The following is a 17,906-nucleotide window of genomic DNA, read 5'->3' as shown; positions in this document are numbered from 1 at the left end:
TCACAAGAACACAGCTGTGGACTGAAATGTATTTTAGCAGTGGGTCACTTATTATTTCTTCAGAAAGCTTGTTGACTTTTTAAAGAAATGAATGCAGACGGGAAACGTTTGTGTGGAAAATGACTTCTTTCTTTAGAATGAGATGTTTGGATCACTGCACCAACAGAGATACAGTTGTGTGAATGTTTCCTTCAACTGACAGTAATGATACGAGCATGTTTTTAATCATTTATTTATAGTTTGTCGTTAGAATATGACAGAGTCATCCGTAATAATTAGATCATAATAACCCTCCCACCATATAGATAGAGTTGGTGCTGTCTCACAGTTATGACCTGCAGTTGTTGTGCTTCACTGATATCAGAATCTTGACTACAGGTGAGAATGTGAAACACTCGTTACTGCAGTTGTTTTTAAATGAGAAGTCCTGTTGTAAAGTAGATACAGTTGATTTTCACATTCAGGGAGTTTCTTTAAAGGTGCAATATGTAAGAATAGGCCAGCTGTTGAAGTAACACTCAAGTGGTCAGCATTTCACCAGAGTAACAGCTAACTTCAGCTAACTCTAGTTGCCATAGCTAGTTAGCTCAGTTAGCCATGCATCTAGTGGTCCAGGCTCAGAGCGCGGGTCACCAGAGGACTGTTAGTGTCGACACTGCTAGCACGGGAGCTTTGGACTAGGATGGGAGAGGGCTACCTGGTTAGCATGCTAACTTCATCATCAGATAAAAACTGTTATTCCTTTACTTTCTAGTGATAATTTTAGTTGAATGTTTTCAACTAAAATTATCATTACTACTGACAACAGAAAAATATAATTAAAGTTAAAGTGTGATTGTTTGATTGTAAGTGATCCCTGAAATAAATCCACACTCCTCCTGGCACAGGAGGTGAAGTGTTGTTATCCTTGTTTCCATGACTGTGACATAAAAAAGAAAAGGCTCCACGTGTGCTTAGATTCTCATTTTAACGTTATTTGATGCACCAATTCTTAGAGGTACAATTTGCCAACTCAATAATCAACGATCAACGATCTACAAGTAGCTAGCTGTCAGAAAGTGTCACTGTTGGATATCACTGCTGCTGCTGAAATAACTTCCTGTTCCCTCCTCCCAAAGTCAGTGGGGATTCTGATGCCTGAAACTTTAAGAGATTTTTCACGTTTTCTTCTACAACATAGAACATGTCAGTAAACACTCCATGTTTGCATTATAAAGCTCTTCTGTGTGTTAAAAACGGTTAGCGGTTGCTAACAAGTGTCTAAATGAGACGGTTAGGGTTAGGGGGTTGAGACCTAACAAATAAGGGGCAGCACACCACCAGAGTAACTGCTAACTGCTGCTAACTATATCCTGTTTCATAACTGTAGCTACTGTTAGCTTGTTGGCTCAGTTAGCTGTGCAGCTAGCAGGACTACCAGGGCGTGTTGGTGAAAGGGGTTTTCAGGCGTGGTGCTAGCTGGTTAGCATGCTAACATCAGTAGAGATCTCTTCCACACAAAACATAAACGTCTTTGTCGTAGCGTCAACACTGTTGTTTCTTCACTCTGCTGCACCTTTAATATGAAGCGTCCCATCATGCACCTCTGTCCGCCCACAGTCTACGACACAGTCAGGTCCCACTCTTCATCATCCTCCTCTTCATCAGGAGCCAACTGACTCCAGGTGAGCTCGTTCACCTGAGAGACAGAGACACTTCATCAGCTTCTGGACATCACACACAGCTGCAGCAGGTGAACAGGTGAGTTTACCTGCAGGACTCCTTCAGTCTGCTCAGGTAGGAACTCATCTGAGGTCTGTTTCACCTCCACCATCACTTTACCTCCACCTGCAGAGAGTTATTGATCACTGATTATTAATCATTTCAACAGTCTGACAGCACTTCACTGTACTACTGCAGTACTTAGAGTACTACTGTAGTAGTTACAGTAGTACTGTAGTAGTATGAGTAGTACTACCTAGTAGAATGAGAAGTACTGTGGTGAAGGCCTGGACCAGAGCTTTCTCTCTGACCAACTTCTGGAGTTTACAACGTTTCTGTAGCAGAACATCTGGACCTGCAGACACAACACAACATATAGAATAAATACATGAACCTGCGCAGGTGAAGCCGAAGCCATCCTCGCCTGCGCAGGTGAAGCCGAAGCCATCCTCACCTGTGCAGGTGAATCTGTCCTCCACCACTGCTGCCGCTCTGGTCGTCTGTCCGTGATGAGGGAAGGAGAGCTGCAGCAGACAGCCAAACTTCAGCCTCCTCCATCGGCCTCCAACCTCCTCTTCCTCCTCCTCCTCCTCCTCTTCTTCTTCGTTGGTGATCTCCTTCAGCTGAGGAGGATGGATACAAACAGGAAGTCAACTGCTCTCACACTAACTCACCTGAATGTAAAGATGTACACTGTTGACATGTGTTTCTCACTGTGATGATGTCAGAGGTCCAGCCATTAAATCCCAAGCAGTGATTGGCCAGTTCCAGACAGCGGGCGTGGCTCAGAGGTCTGCTGCTGTCACACAGGAAGTGAGGAGTCTGTTTGGAGCTCAGCCTCACCTGAACACACACACAGCCATCAGGACTTCCTGTTTCAGTGTCACTTTCACAGTAAAAGCCTGTTTGACAGACTCTTCCTTCATCTCGTCTCTTTTTATATTTATCAAACTCGTCTGAAACTTGTTGTATAAATAAAGTTTTAGATTCATTGTTAAACACTAAATGAAAACAGTGTTATTTTGAAGTGAACATGATGAACTATAGGATCAGCAGAAGAAGAACAGCACTGCGTTGAGAGCTGAGAGGTGACCACCTTGAGTGGAGAGCTCTGGAACAGCGAGCGTCCGTCAGTCTGCCGTTGTGCCTTTGAGGCCTGAGCAGCAGAGTAGAACTTGATGAGGGCGTAGAACCCAGGCGGGTTGAGAGGAGCGTTAGGACACACCTTCAGCAGGTAGAGAGGACCGAAGGACGAGAACACACCGTACAGCCCCTCCTGAAGGACAACACACACACATGTTACTGTCTGATGAAAGAGCTGCTTAAAATGACTGATTTCTGAATGGAGTTCAGCAGAACGTTGTTTGACATGTTTCATACTCTGACTCACACAGACCTGACCCCAGGTGGACTCACACAGAGCTGACCCCAGGTGGACTCACACAGACCTGACCCCAGGTGGACTCACACAGACCTGACCCCAGGTGGACTCACACAGACCTGACCCCAGGTGGACTCACACAGAGCTGACCCCAGGTGGACTCACACAGACCTGACCCCAGGTGGACTCACACAGACCTGACCCCAGGTGGACTCACACAGACCTGACCCCAGGTGGACTCACACAGAGCTGACCCCAGGTGGACTCACACAGACCTGATCCCAGGTGGACTCACACAGACCTGACCCCAGGTGGACTCACACAGAGCTGACCCCAGGTGGACTCACACAGACCTGACCCCAGGTGGACTCACACAGACCTGACCCCAGGTGGACTCACACAGAGCTGACCCCAGGTGGACTCACACAGACCTGACCCCAGGTGGACTCACACAGAGCTGACCCCAGGTGGACTCACACAGAGCTGACCCCAGGTGGACTCACACAGACCTGACCCCAGGTGGACTCACACAGACCTGACCCCAGGTGGACTCACACAGAGCTGACCCCAGGTGGACTCACACAGAGCTGACCCCAGGTGGACTCACACAGACCTGACCCCAGGTGGACTCACACAGAGCTGACCCCAGGTGGACTCACACAGAGCTGACCCCAGGTGGACTCACACAGACCTGACCCCAGGTGGACTCACACAGACCTGACCCCAGGTGGACTCACATAGATCTGAGCCTCAGTGTGAGACGGCTGGATGTCCCACACAAACAGAGTCTTGTTGTTCTCCACAGGGACCTGGAACTCCAGGATGTCCACCTCCATCACACCTGTAGAGGACACAAGGACAAGGACATCTTAAAAATATGGCAATTCATGTACCTTTATCATGAACCTTTTTTTATAAAAACTAATTGTTATAATTACTGATGGAGGGTTTCTCAGAGAAGTGATCCGCTTCATGGCACAAATATTATAAATACATTTAATGACCTCATCAGCAACATCAGGTTTGAGTTTCCACATCTGTAACTGTTTATCAAGACTGAAACACAGAGACACAACTCCTCTCGTCCTGCAGGAGGCTGTACTCACAGTACACCTGTACTCACAGTACACCTGTACTCACAGTACACACAGTACACCTGTACACACAGTACACCTGTACTCACAGTACACACAGTACACCTGTACTCACAGTACACCTGTACTCACAGTACACACAGTACACCTGTACTCACAGTACACCTGTACTCACAGTACACACAGTACACCTGTACACACAGTACACCTGTACACACAGTACACCTGTACACACAGTACACCTGTACTCACAGTACACACAGTACACCTGTACTCACAGTACACACAGTACACATGTACTCACAGTACACACAGTACATCTGTACTCACAGTACACACAGTACACATGTACTGTGTGTACACACATGTACTGTGTGTACAGGTGTACTGTGTGTACTGTGAGTACATGTGTACTTTGTACCAGTATTAACTGTAAAAGCTTCTGATATAAAAAGCATTTTATTTTTATTGGAAATGTTTTGAGATGCTTAAAGTTAAAATGTCTGTAATCAGTAACTGAATACATCTCAAAGTAACGAGATCTGTAAATGAATAAATCAGAAAATAATATAATCAATATATTAAAATCAAAACTTATTATTATTTTCTCTTGATTAATTAATAGCTTCTGGTTTTAGTCACAGTGCAGCACTGACAGTGTGTCAGGACAGAAGAGATACAGCCCAGCAGCAGAACATAGTTCAGATCCTGCCTGAAATATCTCTGGATTTAACAGTTCTTCACTGTCAGCTGACACATTCATTCATTCATACAGAACATTTCAACCTTTGAATCGTTTTTTTGAGTGAACTGAAAGTTTCGGTAAACAAGTGTCCTTTCAAAAAGCTATTAACTCACCGAAGTAACTTACAAGCAGGCCGGACAGGCCTGACAATATTAACAGCAACCAGAAGAAAAATTTCATTTAATCAAACTAAGTTTGGTTTTGTGTTTTCTAAAGAAACACGGACCTGACATTAGACCTCTTATGTCAAACTACTGAAGAGTTTGTCGGCGAAGCAGAGTTAAACTGGCAGATTTTTGAATGGAGTTTGGTCAGTCAACAGTCCACTAACAGTCCATCAACAGTCTGCTAACAGTCCGCTAACAGTCCGTCAACAGTCTGCTAACAGTCCGCTAACAGTCCATCAACAGTCCATCAACAGTCCGTCAACAGTCCGTCAACAGTCCATCAACAGTCCGTCAACAGTCTGCTAACAGTCCGTCAACAGTCCATCAACAGTCCGTCAACAGTCCATCAACAGTCCGTCAACAGTCTGCTAACAGTCCGCTAACAGTCCGTCAACAGTCCGTCAACAGTCCATCAACAGTCCGTCAACAGTCTGCTAACAGTCCATCAACAGTTCACTAACAGTCCGCTAACAGTCCGTCAACAGTCTGCTAACAGTCCGCTAACAGTCCGTCAACAGTCCATCAACAGTCTGCTAACAGTCTGCTAACAGTCCGTCAACAGTCCACTAACAGTCCACTAACAGTCTGCTAACAGTCCGTCAACAGTCCATCAACAGTCTGCTAACAGTCTGCTAACAGTCCATCAACAGTTCACTAACAGTCCGCTAACAGTCTGCTAACAGTCCGTCAACAGTCCGTCAACAGTCCACTAACAGTCCGTCAACAGTCCGTCAACAGTCCGCTAACAGTCCGCTAACAGTCCGTCAACAGTCCGTCAACAGTCTGCTAACAGTCCATCAACAGTTCACTAACAGTCCGCTAACAGTCCGTCAACAGTCCACTAACAGTCCGCTAACAGTCCACTAACAGTCCACTAACAGTCCGTCAACAGTCCACTAACAGTCCGTCAACAGTCTGCTAACAGTCCGTCAACAGTCCGCTAACAGTCCGTCAACAGTCCGTCAACAGTCTGCTAACAGTCCATCAACAGTCCACTAACAGTCCGCTAACAGTCCACTAACAGTCCACTAACAGTCCATCAACAGTCCGCTAACAGTCCGTCAACAGTCCACTAACAGTCCGCTAACAGTCCGTCAACAGTCCGTCAACAGTCTGCTAACAGTCCATCAACAGTTCACTAACAGTCCGCTAACAGTCCGTCAACAGTCCACTAACAGTCCGCTAACAGTCCACTAACAGTCCACTAACAGTCCACTAACAGTCCATCAACAGTCCGCTAACAGTCCGTCAACAGTCCACTAACAGTCCGTCAACAGTTCACTAACAGTCCGCTAACAGTCCGTCAACAGTCCACTAACAGTCCGCTAACAGTCCACTAACAGTCCATCAACAGTCCGCTAACAGTCCACTAACAGTCCGCTAACAGTCCACTAACAGTCCGCTAACAGTCCACTAACAGTCCACTAACAGTCCATCAACAGTCCACTAACAGTCCGCTAACAGTCCACTAACAGTCCGTCAACAGTCCACTAACAGTCCACTAACAGTCCACTAACAGTCCGTCAACAGTCCACTAACAGTCCACTAACAGTCCGTCAACAGTCCACTAACAGTCCACTAACAGTCCACTAACAGTCCACTAACAGTCCGTCAACAGTCCACTAACAGTCCATCAACAGTCCGCTAACAGTCCATCAACAGTCCGCTAACAGTCCGTCAACAGTCCACTAACAGTCCACTAACAGTCCGCTAACAGTCCATCAACAGTCCGCTAACAGTCCACTAACAGTCCGCTAACAGTCCGCTAACAGTCCGTCAACAGTCCACTAACAGTCCACTAACAGTCCGCTAACAGTCCGCTAACAGTCCACTAACAGTCCACTAACAGTCCGTCAACAGTCCACTAACAGTCCATCAACAGTCCACTAACAGTCCACTAACAGTCCACTAACAGTCCGTCAACAGTCCACTAACAGTCCATCAACAGTCCACTAACAGTCCACTAACAGTCCGCTAACAGTCCGCTAACAGTCCACTAACAGTCCGTCAACAGTCCACTAACAGTCCACTAACAGTCCACTAACAGTCCACTAACAGTCCGTCAACAGTCCGCTAACAGTCCACTAACAGTCCACTAACAGTCCGTCAACAGTCCACTAACAGTCCATCAACAGTCCACTAACAGTCCACTAACAGTCCGTCAACAGTCCACTAACAGTCCATCAACAGTCCACTAACAGTCCACTAACAGTCCGCTAACAGTCCGCTAACAGTCCGTCAACAGTCCACTAACAGTCCATCAACAGTCCACTAACAGTCCGCTAACAGTCCACTAACAGTCCGTCAACAGTCCGCTAACAGTCCGCTAACAGTCCACTAACAGTCCGCTAACAGTCCGTCAACAGTCCACTAACAGTCCATCAACAGTCCACTAACAGTCCGCTAACAGTCCGCTAACAGTCCACTAACAGTCCACTAACAGTCCGTCAACAGTCCACTAACAGTCCATCAACAGTCCACTAACAGTCCGCTAACAGTCCGCTAACAGTCCGCTAACAGTCCACTAACAGTCCACTAACAGTCCGCTAACAGTCCACTAACAGTCCGCTAACAGTCCACTAACAGTCCACTAACAGTCCACTAACAGTCCATCAACAGTCCGCTAACAGTCCATCAACAGTCCACTAACAGTCCGCTAACAGTCCACTAACAGTCCGCTAACAGTCCACTAACAGTCCACTAACAGTCCGCTAACAGTCCGTCAACAGTCCGTCAACAGTCCGCTAACAGTCCGTCAACAGTCCACTAACAGTCCACTAACAGTCCACTAACAGTCCGCTAACAGTCCACTAACAGTCCACTAACAGTCCGTCAACAGTCCGTCAACAGTCCGCTAACAGTCCGTCAACAGTCCACTAACAGTCCACTAACAGTCCGCTAACAGTCCGCTAACAGTCCACTAACAGTCCACTAACAGTCCGTCAACAGTCCGCTAACAGTCCGCTAACAGTCCACTAACAGTCCGCTAACAGTCCACTAACAGTCCGCTAACAGTCCACTAACAGTCCGCTAACAGTCCGCTAACAGTCCACTAACAGTCCACTAACAGTCCGCTAACAGTCCGCTAACAGTCCGCTAACAGTCCACTAACAGTCCGCTAACAGTCCACTAACAGTCCATCAACAGTCCGCTAACAGTCCACTAACAGTCCACTAACAGTCCACTAACAGTCCGTCAACAGTCCACTAACAGTCCATCAACAGTCCGCTAACAGTCCACTAACAGTCCACTAACAGTCCGTCAACAGTCCGTCAACAGTCCACTAACAGTCCATCAACAGTCCGCTAACAGTCCACTAACAGTCCACTAACAGTCCACTAACAGTCCGTCAACAGTCCATCAACAGTCCACTAACAGTCCGCTAACAGTCCACTAACAGTCCGCTAACAGTCCACTAACAGTCCACTAACAGTCCGCTAACAGTCCGTCAACAGTCCGTCAACAGTCCACTAACAGTCCACTAACAGTCCGTCAACAGTCCGTCAACAGTCCGTCAACAGTCCGCTAACAGTCCGTCAACAGTCCACTAACAGTCCGCTAACAGTCCGCTAACAGTCCGCTAACAGTCCACTAACAGTCCACTAACAGTCCGTCAACAGTCCGCTAACAGTCCGCTAACAGTCCACTAACAGTCCACTAACAGTCCGCTAACAGTCCGTCAACAGTCCGTCAACAGTCCGCTAACAGTCCGTCAACAGTCCACTAACAGTCCACTAACAGTCCGTCAACAGTCCGCTAACAGTCCGTCAACAGTCCGCTAACAGTCCGCTAACAGTCCGTCAACAGTCCGTCAACAGTCCGCTAACAGTCCACTAACAGTCCGTCAACAGTCCACTAACAGTCCGTCAACAGTCCGTCAACAGTCCACTAACAGTTCGTCAACAGTCCACTAACAGTCCACTAACAGTCCGTCAACAGTCCGTCAACAGTCCGCTAACAGTCCACTAACAGTCCGTCAACAGTCCACTAACAGTCCACTAACAGTCCACTAACAGTCCGTCAACAGTCCACTAACAGTCCACTAACAGTCCGTCAACAGTCCGTCAACAGTCCGCTAACAGTCCGTCAACAGTCCGCTAACAGTCCACTAACAGTCCACTAACAGTCCGTCAACAGTCCACTAACAGTCCACTAACAGTCCGCTAACAGTCCACTAACAGTCCACTAACAGTCCGTCAACAGTCCGCTAACAGTCCATCAACAGTCCGCTAACAGTCCGCTAACAGTCCACTAACAGTCCACTAACAGTCCGTCAACAGTCCGCTAACAGTCCGCTAACAGTCCACTAACAGTCCGCTAACAGTCCGTCAACAGTCCGTCAACAGTCCGCTAACAGTCCGTCAACAGTCCACTAACAGTCCACTAACAGTCCGTCAACAGTCCGTCAACAGTCCACTAACAGTCCGTCAACAGTCCGTCAACAGTCCGCTAACAGTCCGTCAACAGTCCACTAACAGTCCACTAACAGTCCGCTAACAGTCCGTCAACAGTCCGTCAACAGTCCGCTAACAGTCCGTCAACAGTCCACTAACAGTCCGCTAACAGTCCACTAACAGTCCACTAACAGTCCGTCAACAGTCCGTCAACAGTCCGCTAACAGTCCGTCAACAGTCCACTAACAGTCCGCTAACAGTCCGTCAACAGTCCGTCAACAGTCCACTAACAGTCCGCTAACAGTCCATCAACAGTCCGCTAACAGTCCGTCAACAGTCCACTAACAGTCCGCTAACAGTCCGTCAACAGTCCGTCAACAGTCCACTAACAGTCCGCTAACAGTCCATCAACAGTCCGCTAACAGTCCGTCAACAGTCCACTAACAGTCCACTAACAGTCCGCTAACAGTCCGCTAACAGTCCACTAACAGTCCGTCAACAGTCCGTCAACAGTCCACTAACAGTCCGTCAACAGTCCGTCAACAGTCCACTAACAGTCCGCTAACAGTCCATCAACAGTCCGCTAACAGTCCGTCAACAGTCCACTAACAGTCCGTCAACAGTCCGTCAACAGTCCACTAACAGTCCACTAACAGTCCGCTAACAGTCCACTAACAGTCCGCTAACAGTCCACTAACAGTCCGTCAACAGTCCGTCAACAGTCCACTAACAGTCCGCTAACAGTCCATCAACAGTCCGCTAACAGTCCGTCAACAGTCCACTAACAGTCCACTAACAGTCCATCAACAGTCCGCTAACAGTCCGTCAACAGTCCACTAACAGTCCGCTAACAGTCCATCAACAGTCCGCTAACAGTCCATCAACAGTCCGCTAACAGTCCGTCAACAGTCCACTAACAGTCCGCTAACAGTCCGCTAACAGTCCACTAACAGTCCGCTAACAGTCCGTCAACAGTCCACTAACAGTCCGTCAACAGTCCGTCAACAGTCCACTAACAGTCCGCTAACAGTCCATCAACAGTCCGCTAACAGTCCACTAACAGTCCGTCAACAGTCCGTCAACAGTCCGTCAACAGTCCACTAACAGTCCACTAACAGTCCGTCAACAGTCCGTCAACAGTCCACTAACAGTCCGCTAACAGTCCATCAACAGTCCGCTAACAGTCCATCAACAGTCCGCTAACAGTCCGTCAACAGTCCACTAACAGTCCGCTAACAGTCCGCTAACAGTCCACTAACAGTCCGCTAACAGTCCGTCAACAGTCCACTAACAGTCCGTCAACAGTCCGTCAACAGTCCACTAACAGTCCGCTAACAGTCCATCAACAGTCCGCTAACAGTCCACTAACAGTCCGTCAACAGTCCGTCAACAGTCCACTAACAGTCCACTAACAGTCCGTCAACAGTCCGTCAACAGTCCACTAACAGTCCGCTAACAGTCCACTAACAGTCCGCTAACAGTCCACTAACAGTCCGTCAACAGTCCGTCAACAGTCCACTAACAGTCCACTAACAGTCCGTCAACAGTCCGTCAACAGTCCACTAACAGTCCGCTAACAGTCCATCAACAGTCCGCTAACAGTCCGTCAACAGTCCACTAACAGTCCACTAACAGTCCGCTAACAGTCCGCTAACAGTCCACTAACAGTCCGTCAACAGTCCGTCAACAGTCCACTAACAGTCCGTCAACAGTCCGTCAACAGTCCACTAACAGTCCGCTAACAGTCCATCAACAGTCCGCTAACAGTCCGTCAACAGTCCACTAACAGTCCGTCAACAGTCCGTCAACAGTCCACTAACAGTCCACTAACAGTCCGCTAACAGTCCACTAACAGTCCGCTAACAGTCCATCAACAGTCCGTCAACAGTCCACTAACAGTCCACTAACAGTCCATCAACAGTCCGCTAACAGTCCGTCAACAGTCCACTAACAGTCCACTAACAGTCCATCAACAGTCCGCTAACAGTCCGTCAACAGTCCACTAACAGTCCGCTAACAGTCCATCAACAGTCCGCTAACAGTCCATCAACAGTCCGCTAACAGTCCGTCAACAGTCCACTAACAGTCCGCTAACAGTCCGCTAACAGTCCACTAACAGTCCGCTAACAGTCCGTCAACAGTCCACTAACAGTCCGTCAACAGTCCGTCAACAGTCCACTAACAGTCCGCTAACAGTCCACTAACAGTCCGCTAACAGTCCACTAACAGTCCATCAACAGTCCGTCAACAGTCCACTAACAGTCCGCTAACAGTCCATCAACAGTCCGCTAACAGTCCATCAACAGTCCACTAACAGTCCGTCAACAGTCCGTCAACAGTCCACTAACAGTCCGCTAACAGTCCATCAACAGTCCGCTAACAGTCCATCAACAGTCCACTAACAGTCCGTCAACAGTCCGTCAACAGTCCGCTAACAGTCCGTCAACAGTCCACTAACAGTCCGCTAACAGTCCACTAACAGTCCACTAACAGTCCGTCAACAGTCCACTAACAGTCCGCTAACAGTCCGCTAACAGTCCACTAACAGTCCACTAACAGTCCGTCAACAGTCCGTCAACAGTCCGCTAACAGTCCGTCAACAGTCCACTAACAGTCCACTAACAGTCCGCTAACAGTCCGCTAACAGTCCGTCAACAGTCCACTAACAGTCCGTCAACAGTCCGTCAACAGTCCGCTAACAGTCCGTCAACAGTCCACTAACAGTCCACTAACAGTCCGCTAACAGTCCACTAACAGTCCGTCAACAGTCCACTAACAGTCCGTCAACAGTCCACTAACAGTCCGTCAACAGTCCGTCAACAGTCCACTCTTTGCCTCTCGGTTGTTTAAACTCGTTACAGTTACTTACAGTTACAGTTACTTACAGTTACAGTTACTTACAGTAACAGTTACTTACAGTTACAGTTAGTTACAGTAACAGTTACGTTACTCACCGTCTCTTCCGTCTTCACCGGACAAACACAGTTTGCCGCGCTTCCGCTGAGGGGCGGGGTCTGCTCCGATAACCAATGAGCTGTTTCCTGCTGTGACGGCGCAGTCATGACATCACAGCTTTGCATCATCAGCGGCAGTTCCCTTGACGACCAGAAAGTGAAAACGAGCAAACAGAGTGAAAACGAGGCTGACGTCACATACCTGTCAAACTCAAAGGCTCGTTCTGCAGTTTTGACTCTAAAGGAGTTAAAACATGATAAAAAATAAATATGTTCCCACGGTCAGTCATAATCATGAAATAATAATTATTTATGTGGGTTATTTATCAAAATGTTTTTGTTCTTCAATAAATGATCTTAAACTGACCTGACATCAGCTGAAAATCACTGAGTGATCCAAATGTAAGAAACACTCTTCAAACACGTCCTGACACAAACTACACTAATATCAAAGTACTTTTACCACAACTCTGAGGTACTTTTACCTCCATGATATTCTTGTACTGTGGAGTTCAGTGTGGAAAGTGAGAGTGGAAACACTGCGGGACTTTTCTCTGCTCTGTTTTCTGTTTCCTGTCTGGAATAAAAAGAGCTGAACACAGATCAGCAGCATGTTGGACACACTGACCCACAGCAGAGCAGCATCATCATCATCTGATCATCATCATCATCATCATCATCATCATGTTCAGCTGGACCAGCCTGCTCCTCGTCCTCTGCAGCAGCTTAACTCCTGTCCTCTGCTGTGATTGGCTTACACAGTACGCTCACCTGAGCAGGACCTCTCTGAAACACATCCGCCTCATGGTGAGTCCACATACACTCACACCAGGTCCTGGAAGAGACTCCAGGAGTCCAGGCGGAGACTCCAGGAGTCCTTGAAGGTGTTTGAGGGGTAGTTGAAGAGGTTCAGTGGGTTTTGAAAGAGTTCCTTGAATATGTGCTAAGAGTCTCTGTGAGGTCCTTGAGGAGCTCCAAATGTTTCTCCAGGAGGTGTCATGTGTCAGTGAATAATAACTATATTTATATTTATTTATATGTTGACATGTATGTCTGTTGTTGTTTCAGGGTGGTCAGCTGACTGATCAGGAGAGTCCAGTTCCCTTTCCAGACAAACTCTACAACAGGATCCGTAATGAAACGGTAATCAATCCATCAATCAATCAATCAATCAATTATCAAGTAAGTCAGTCAGTAAGTCAGTCAGTCAGTCAGTCAGTCAGTCAGTCAGTCAATCTGACACTTCAGCACTTTCACTTCAGCTGTATTCAGTGTTTGGTTGTCTCCGGCTTCACTTGAACTCCTTTCAGTGAAGTGTTTGAGCTGCAGACTGTCAGCAGTGAGCTCACTGACTTTCCCTTCAGATCATTTCTGTTGTTCAGGTCCTTTATTATTCTTCACATGTTCACACCGACACACTTCAGGACACATTTACATGCAAACACATCAACTGATGACATCAGCTCTATCAGCCAATCAGAAAGCTAGAATTCACTCCTGTCTCCCTCTCTCTCTCCAGGTGGAGTCTCAATTGGTTTTCATCAGAGACAGTCTGGAGCTGATTTCTGATCTCTATCACCATGACAACCTGTCCTCCGCTACCTGGGATACCGTCGAGACCGAACACTTCCTGACGGTCATCGACCGCCAGATAGACGGACTCAACACCTGTGTGAGTAGACAGACAGACGGACGCTTCAACTCCTTTCAGGACTTCACGAGTCCTTTAACTTCAAGAAACACTTTGTCTGTATTTATATTCTCTCTCTCTGCTCACACTTCATGTGTATTCATCTTCTCTCTGCTCACACTTCATGTGTATTCATCTTCTCTCTGCTCACACTTCATGTGTATTCATTTTCTTTCAGTACCAACACGTCAGCTGAAACTCTTGGGTTGAAGCGTCTGTAGCGTCAGACTCAGTGAAACTGTATTTAGACTTTGACTGTCACTTCAACTCCTTTGACCACTTCAGCTCATGTGTTTCAGTCAACAGTTCAACTGTTTTCTTTCAGTTGTCAGACTTGTCACATCACCTCCTTTCAGGACTTCAACTGACACTTCAGCTCTTTTCATGAATAACGTTTCAGCTCCTTTCAGCACTGACACTTAAACTGATACCTGAAGTCCTTCATGCTAACACTTGAAGTGACGTGCAGCCTCTTATATTTCCACCAACACGTCACCTGACTTCATCACTTCAACTGACACGTCAACTCCTTTCACTGCACTTCAGCTCCTCTCAGCAGTTTGACTTCAACAAACACTGAAACTCAGCATCTGTCAGTGTTTCTGCTTCAGCTGCCACTTCAGCTCCTCTCAGTGTTTATGCTTCAGCTGCCACTTCAGCTCCTCTCAGTGTTTCTGCTTCAGCTGCCACTTCAGCTCCTCTCAGTGTTTCTGCTTCAGCTGCCACTTCAACTCCTCTCAGTGTTTATGCTTCAGCTGCCACTTCAACTCCTCTGTGTTTCCGCTTTGTTTCCTTTAATGTGTTGAAGTGAACACAGAGAAACAATCTGCACTGTGTTTCTGTCTGCAGGTGTCGACTAACAGCTCAGCAGACAGCAGACTGAGGAAGTACTACAGGAGGCTGGAGACATGTACTGTGTACCGCACTGTGAGTACAAGTACTGCTGTAGTACTCGCTGTATCACTGTGTGTACTGGCTGAAAGTAGTAGTACTGACTGTAGTTGTGTGTGTACAGGGTGGTAGTACTGCGTCCTGGGAGCTGATCCGGAAGGAAACTAAACTGCACCTGGACCGGTTGTACCTGCTGGTGGCGTCCATCAGGAGGCGCTCTGCAAAGACTCAGCAGCAGCTCTGACACGTCTCATCCATGAGTCTGATTCTGTTTCTCTGTGAGAGACAAACTCTGCTCCACGAGACACTTATTGATCTGTGATCATGTTTCTATTGATAATCTCATCCTATTTATTTATTGATTGTCATGTTTTTATTGATAATCTGATCGTATTTATATATTTATTAATTTTGTAATTGATGATCTGATCTTATTTATATATTTATTTATGTAGTGAACAGTTTATTGAAAGTCTGGTGTTACTTGATGAATAAAATTTGTCGTGCAGCTCAGATGACGCGTCGACCTCGTGACTGCAGCTGATCAAGTTCAATCATTTTCTTTCTTTGTTGTCGCAGAGTAAATATTCTCAGGATAATTTGAAACGTATCGTACGTGTGTGCAGGGTCATCAGGTTTTTAAGTAAAAAAAATGTAAAAACTAAAATGTTTCATCACATTAAAATTGATAGATTTAATTCAACTTTATTGTTTTTGCACACAGTCAGTTTAATTTAATATTTCGACACAGCAAACAAACATACATACAGGTTTATATGATGTACAATGTGATGTATTTATGGAGATGAACTGGACTTGGTGGGCTGACAGGGATTAATGGTGACTGGGTTTGAAGACACTTCATCCTTCAGTTGTTGCACACCTGCACCTTGACGACAGGTGTATAACTGTCTGACATGGTGGCTCTGATGGTGACGGCTGCTCCTCTGTAGGTCAGACTGGACTCTTTAGCTCTGCCTCTGACGAACCCTCTCTCTGCTCTGTAGTACATCTCCTCATACAGGCTGCGATCACACGCTGCGGTCATTTCAAACACTCCCACTGCAAACCAGTTAGAGAACAGGTTGAAGTCGTACGGAACAGAGAACATGACGGCCATCTTTCCCTCAGACGTCTGAGCGGACCCGTTCAGCTGGTCGTAGGTGAGGACGCCGACAGATCCACGCAGGGCGTGACGAGTCTTCACAAACAGAGCGGCGCCGGCCTCACAGGGACTGAGTGTTGGTGGGAGAGGCGTCTCACAGGATCCACTGTTCACAAACACACTGACACACAAACACCTCCAAAATGTAATCTACTTCACCAGTTACTTCACAGGATTACTGTCTGTGTAGAGTAATGGATTACTGATGACTTTCTGATACATTCACCAAACAACAGCAGAAATACGAGGAGGTTGACATCGTCTCAGAACAGTTTACTGAGTTCATTACACGTCCAGTGGGGGGCGATATCCTACAGCCCGATCAGTGAGGCCAACACTGAGGAACCAAGAACCAGGGATGGAATGTAACTAAGTACATTTACTCATGTACTGTACTTAAGTACAATTTTGAGGTACTTGTAATGTACTTGAGTATTTCCATTTTCTGTTACTTTATACTTCCACTCCTCAGACAAATATTGTACTTTTTACTCCACTACATTTACCTGATGACTTTAGTTACTAGTCACTTTACAGATTACATGCTGCATCAGAGCCAAAGTAATTGATTTTATGATCAGTCAGATAAAAAATAGTGATTGTGCTGATCAGCTGACTCACAGTTTTCAGTTTATACATGAAAATATATGGATCAGTTACTTTTACTGGTACTTTGATACTTAAGTACATTAAATATCAGATACTTTAAGACTTTTACTCAATTATTATTTGTTTGGGTGACTTCAACTTTTACCAAAGTAATATTTCAACAACATATCTTTACTTTTACTCAAGTATGACTTTTTAAAACACTGTGACAAACTGCAGTTCCTCTAACGGCCACTTGAGGCTCCACAGTGAGTCAATAAGAGTCCGTGTTAAACTTTACAGCAGAAATAAACATGTTTACAGCTGGTTTCTGTAGAGTTTCTCTCTTCATCACAACTTTTATATAACTCACTGCTTTACATTATATAAAGGCTTAAAGTGATGCATCATTAGGGGCGTGGCCTCTTTGAGTGACAGGTAGCTGTGAGCTGTCTGCTGCTTCACCTCAGATAATTCATCACTGGTCTTCACCTCTCGCCGTGTTTGTGGAGAACTTTAACGCCAATATCAGACACAGTCTGTCTTTTTGTGCAGTGAACTGGACTGACAGACGGGAGGGGAGGGACAGACGACGGTTCTTTTTTCTGATATCCACAGTAATGTACTTTAATTCAACGAGCGACAGAGGAGCAGCCCACAGACACCTACAGGGTGTGTTTAGCCTAGCTAAGCACAAAGACTGGAGGCAGGGGGAACGTGCTAGCTTAGCTCTCTGAAATGATCCTCTCTGTATGCTCACCTCGGGCTACACAGTGTGTACACACGGCTCTTATTGACCAACTCGATGCTGCACTGCCGATGGGTCGAAACATTCATGATGTCATCAACCTGGAAACAAAGACAGTGATTCAAAAGTCACATCCTGCTGTCTGACCTCATGAGCCACTCGTCAGCTGAACCGGTTCTGACACAAGATGGTCTCTGAGTCAGGCTGTGGACCATCATCATCATTATGATCATCATCATCACCTTCGTCGTGCTGCCTCTCAGCTCTACAGCACAGGTCTCACCTGTTTGGAGCGTCAGTCTCAGTTTATCTTGTTATGACTTGACTGAGATGAGGATGAAGCTGCATCAGACTGCTGCTGTCTGCTTCTCTCTGCTCCTATTGGCTG

General features: G+C 46.6%; 2 protein-coding genes across 2 annotated transcripts; one reads left to right on the top strand and one right to left on the bottom strand.

Moving 5' to 3' along the window:
• Window positions 1-216: 216 nt before the first annotated feature.
• On the bottom strand, window positions 217-12,486 carry rdm1 (RAD52 motif containing 1). Its single transcript, XM_073494489.1, has 8 exons — window positions 12,437-12,486; window positions 3,820-3,923; window positions 2,798-2,977; window positions 2,416-2,544; window positions 2,156-2,324; window positions 1,958-2,056; window positions 1,751-1,827; window positions 217-1,678 (listed from the first exon to the last, which is right to left on the bottom strand). Exons 2-8 carry the CDS (start codon window positions 3,916-3,918, stop codon window positions 1,601-1,603), a joined length of 831 nt encoding a protein of 276 aa, XP_073350590.1. The 5' UTR covers window positions 3,919-3,923; window positions 12,437-12,486; the 3' UTR covers window positions 217-1,600.
• Window positions 12,487-13,120: 634 nt separating this feature from the next.
• Window positions 13,121-15,261, top strand: LOC141020022 (interferon a3-like). Its single transcript, XM_073495055.1, has 5 exons — window positions 13,121-13,243; window positions 13,505-13,579; window positions 13,956-14,108; window positions 14,976-15,053; window positions 15,142-15,261. Exons 1-5 carry the CDS (start codon window positions 13,121-13,123, stop codon window positions 15,259-15,261), a joined length of 549 nt encoding a protein of 182 aa, XP_073351156.1.
• The last annotated feature ends 2,645 nt before the right edge of the window (window positions 15,262-17,906 follow it).

Source organism: Pagrus major, chromosome 23, assembly GCF_040436345.1.
Source record: "Pagrus major chromosome 23, Pma_NU_1.0".
NCBI classification, from domain to species: domain Eukaryota; kingdom Metazoa; phylum Chordata; class Actinopteri; order Spariformes; family Sparidae; genus Pagrus; species Pagrus major.
This window is presented reverse-complemented; position numbering and strand designations above follow the sequence as displayed.

Bases quoted from the DNA above. Each gene is read 5' to 3' on its own strand.
- rdm1 (XM_073494489.1), bottom strand. From the start codon at position 3,918: ATGGAGGTGGACATCCTGGAGTTCCAGGTCCCTGTGGAGAACAACAAG. The intron at 2,978-3,819 runs GTGAGTCCACCT...GTTGTCCTTCAG, and splicing joins ACACTGAGGCTCAGATCTAT to GAGGGGCTGTACGGTGTGTT. The intron at 2,057-2,155 runs GTGAGGATGGCT...TTGTGTCTGCAG, and splicing joins GGACAGATTCACCTGCACAG to GTCCAGATGTTCTGCTACAG.
- LOC141020022 (XM_073495055.1), top strand. From the start codon at position 13,121: ATGTTCAGCTGGACCAGCCTGCTCCTCGTCCTCTGCAGCAGCTTAACT. The intron at 14,109-14,975 runs GTGAGTAGACAG...TTCTGTCTGCAG, and splicing joins TAGACGGACTCAACACCTGT to GTGTCGACTAACAGCTCAGC. The intron at 15,054-15,141 runs GTGAGTACAAGT...GTGTGTGTACAG, and splicing joins CATGTACTGTGTACCGCACT to GGTGGTAGTACTGCGTCCTG.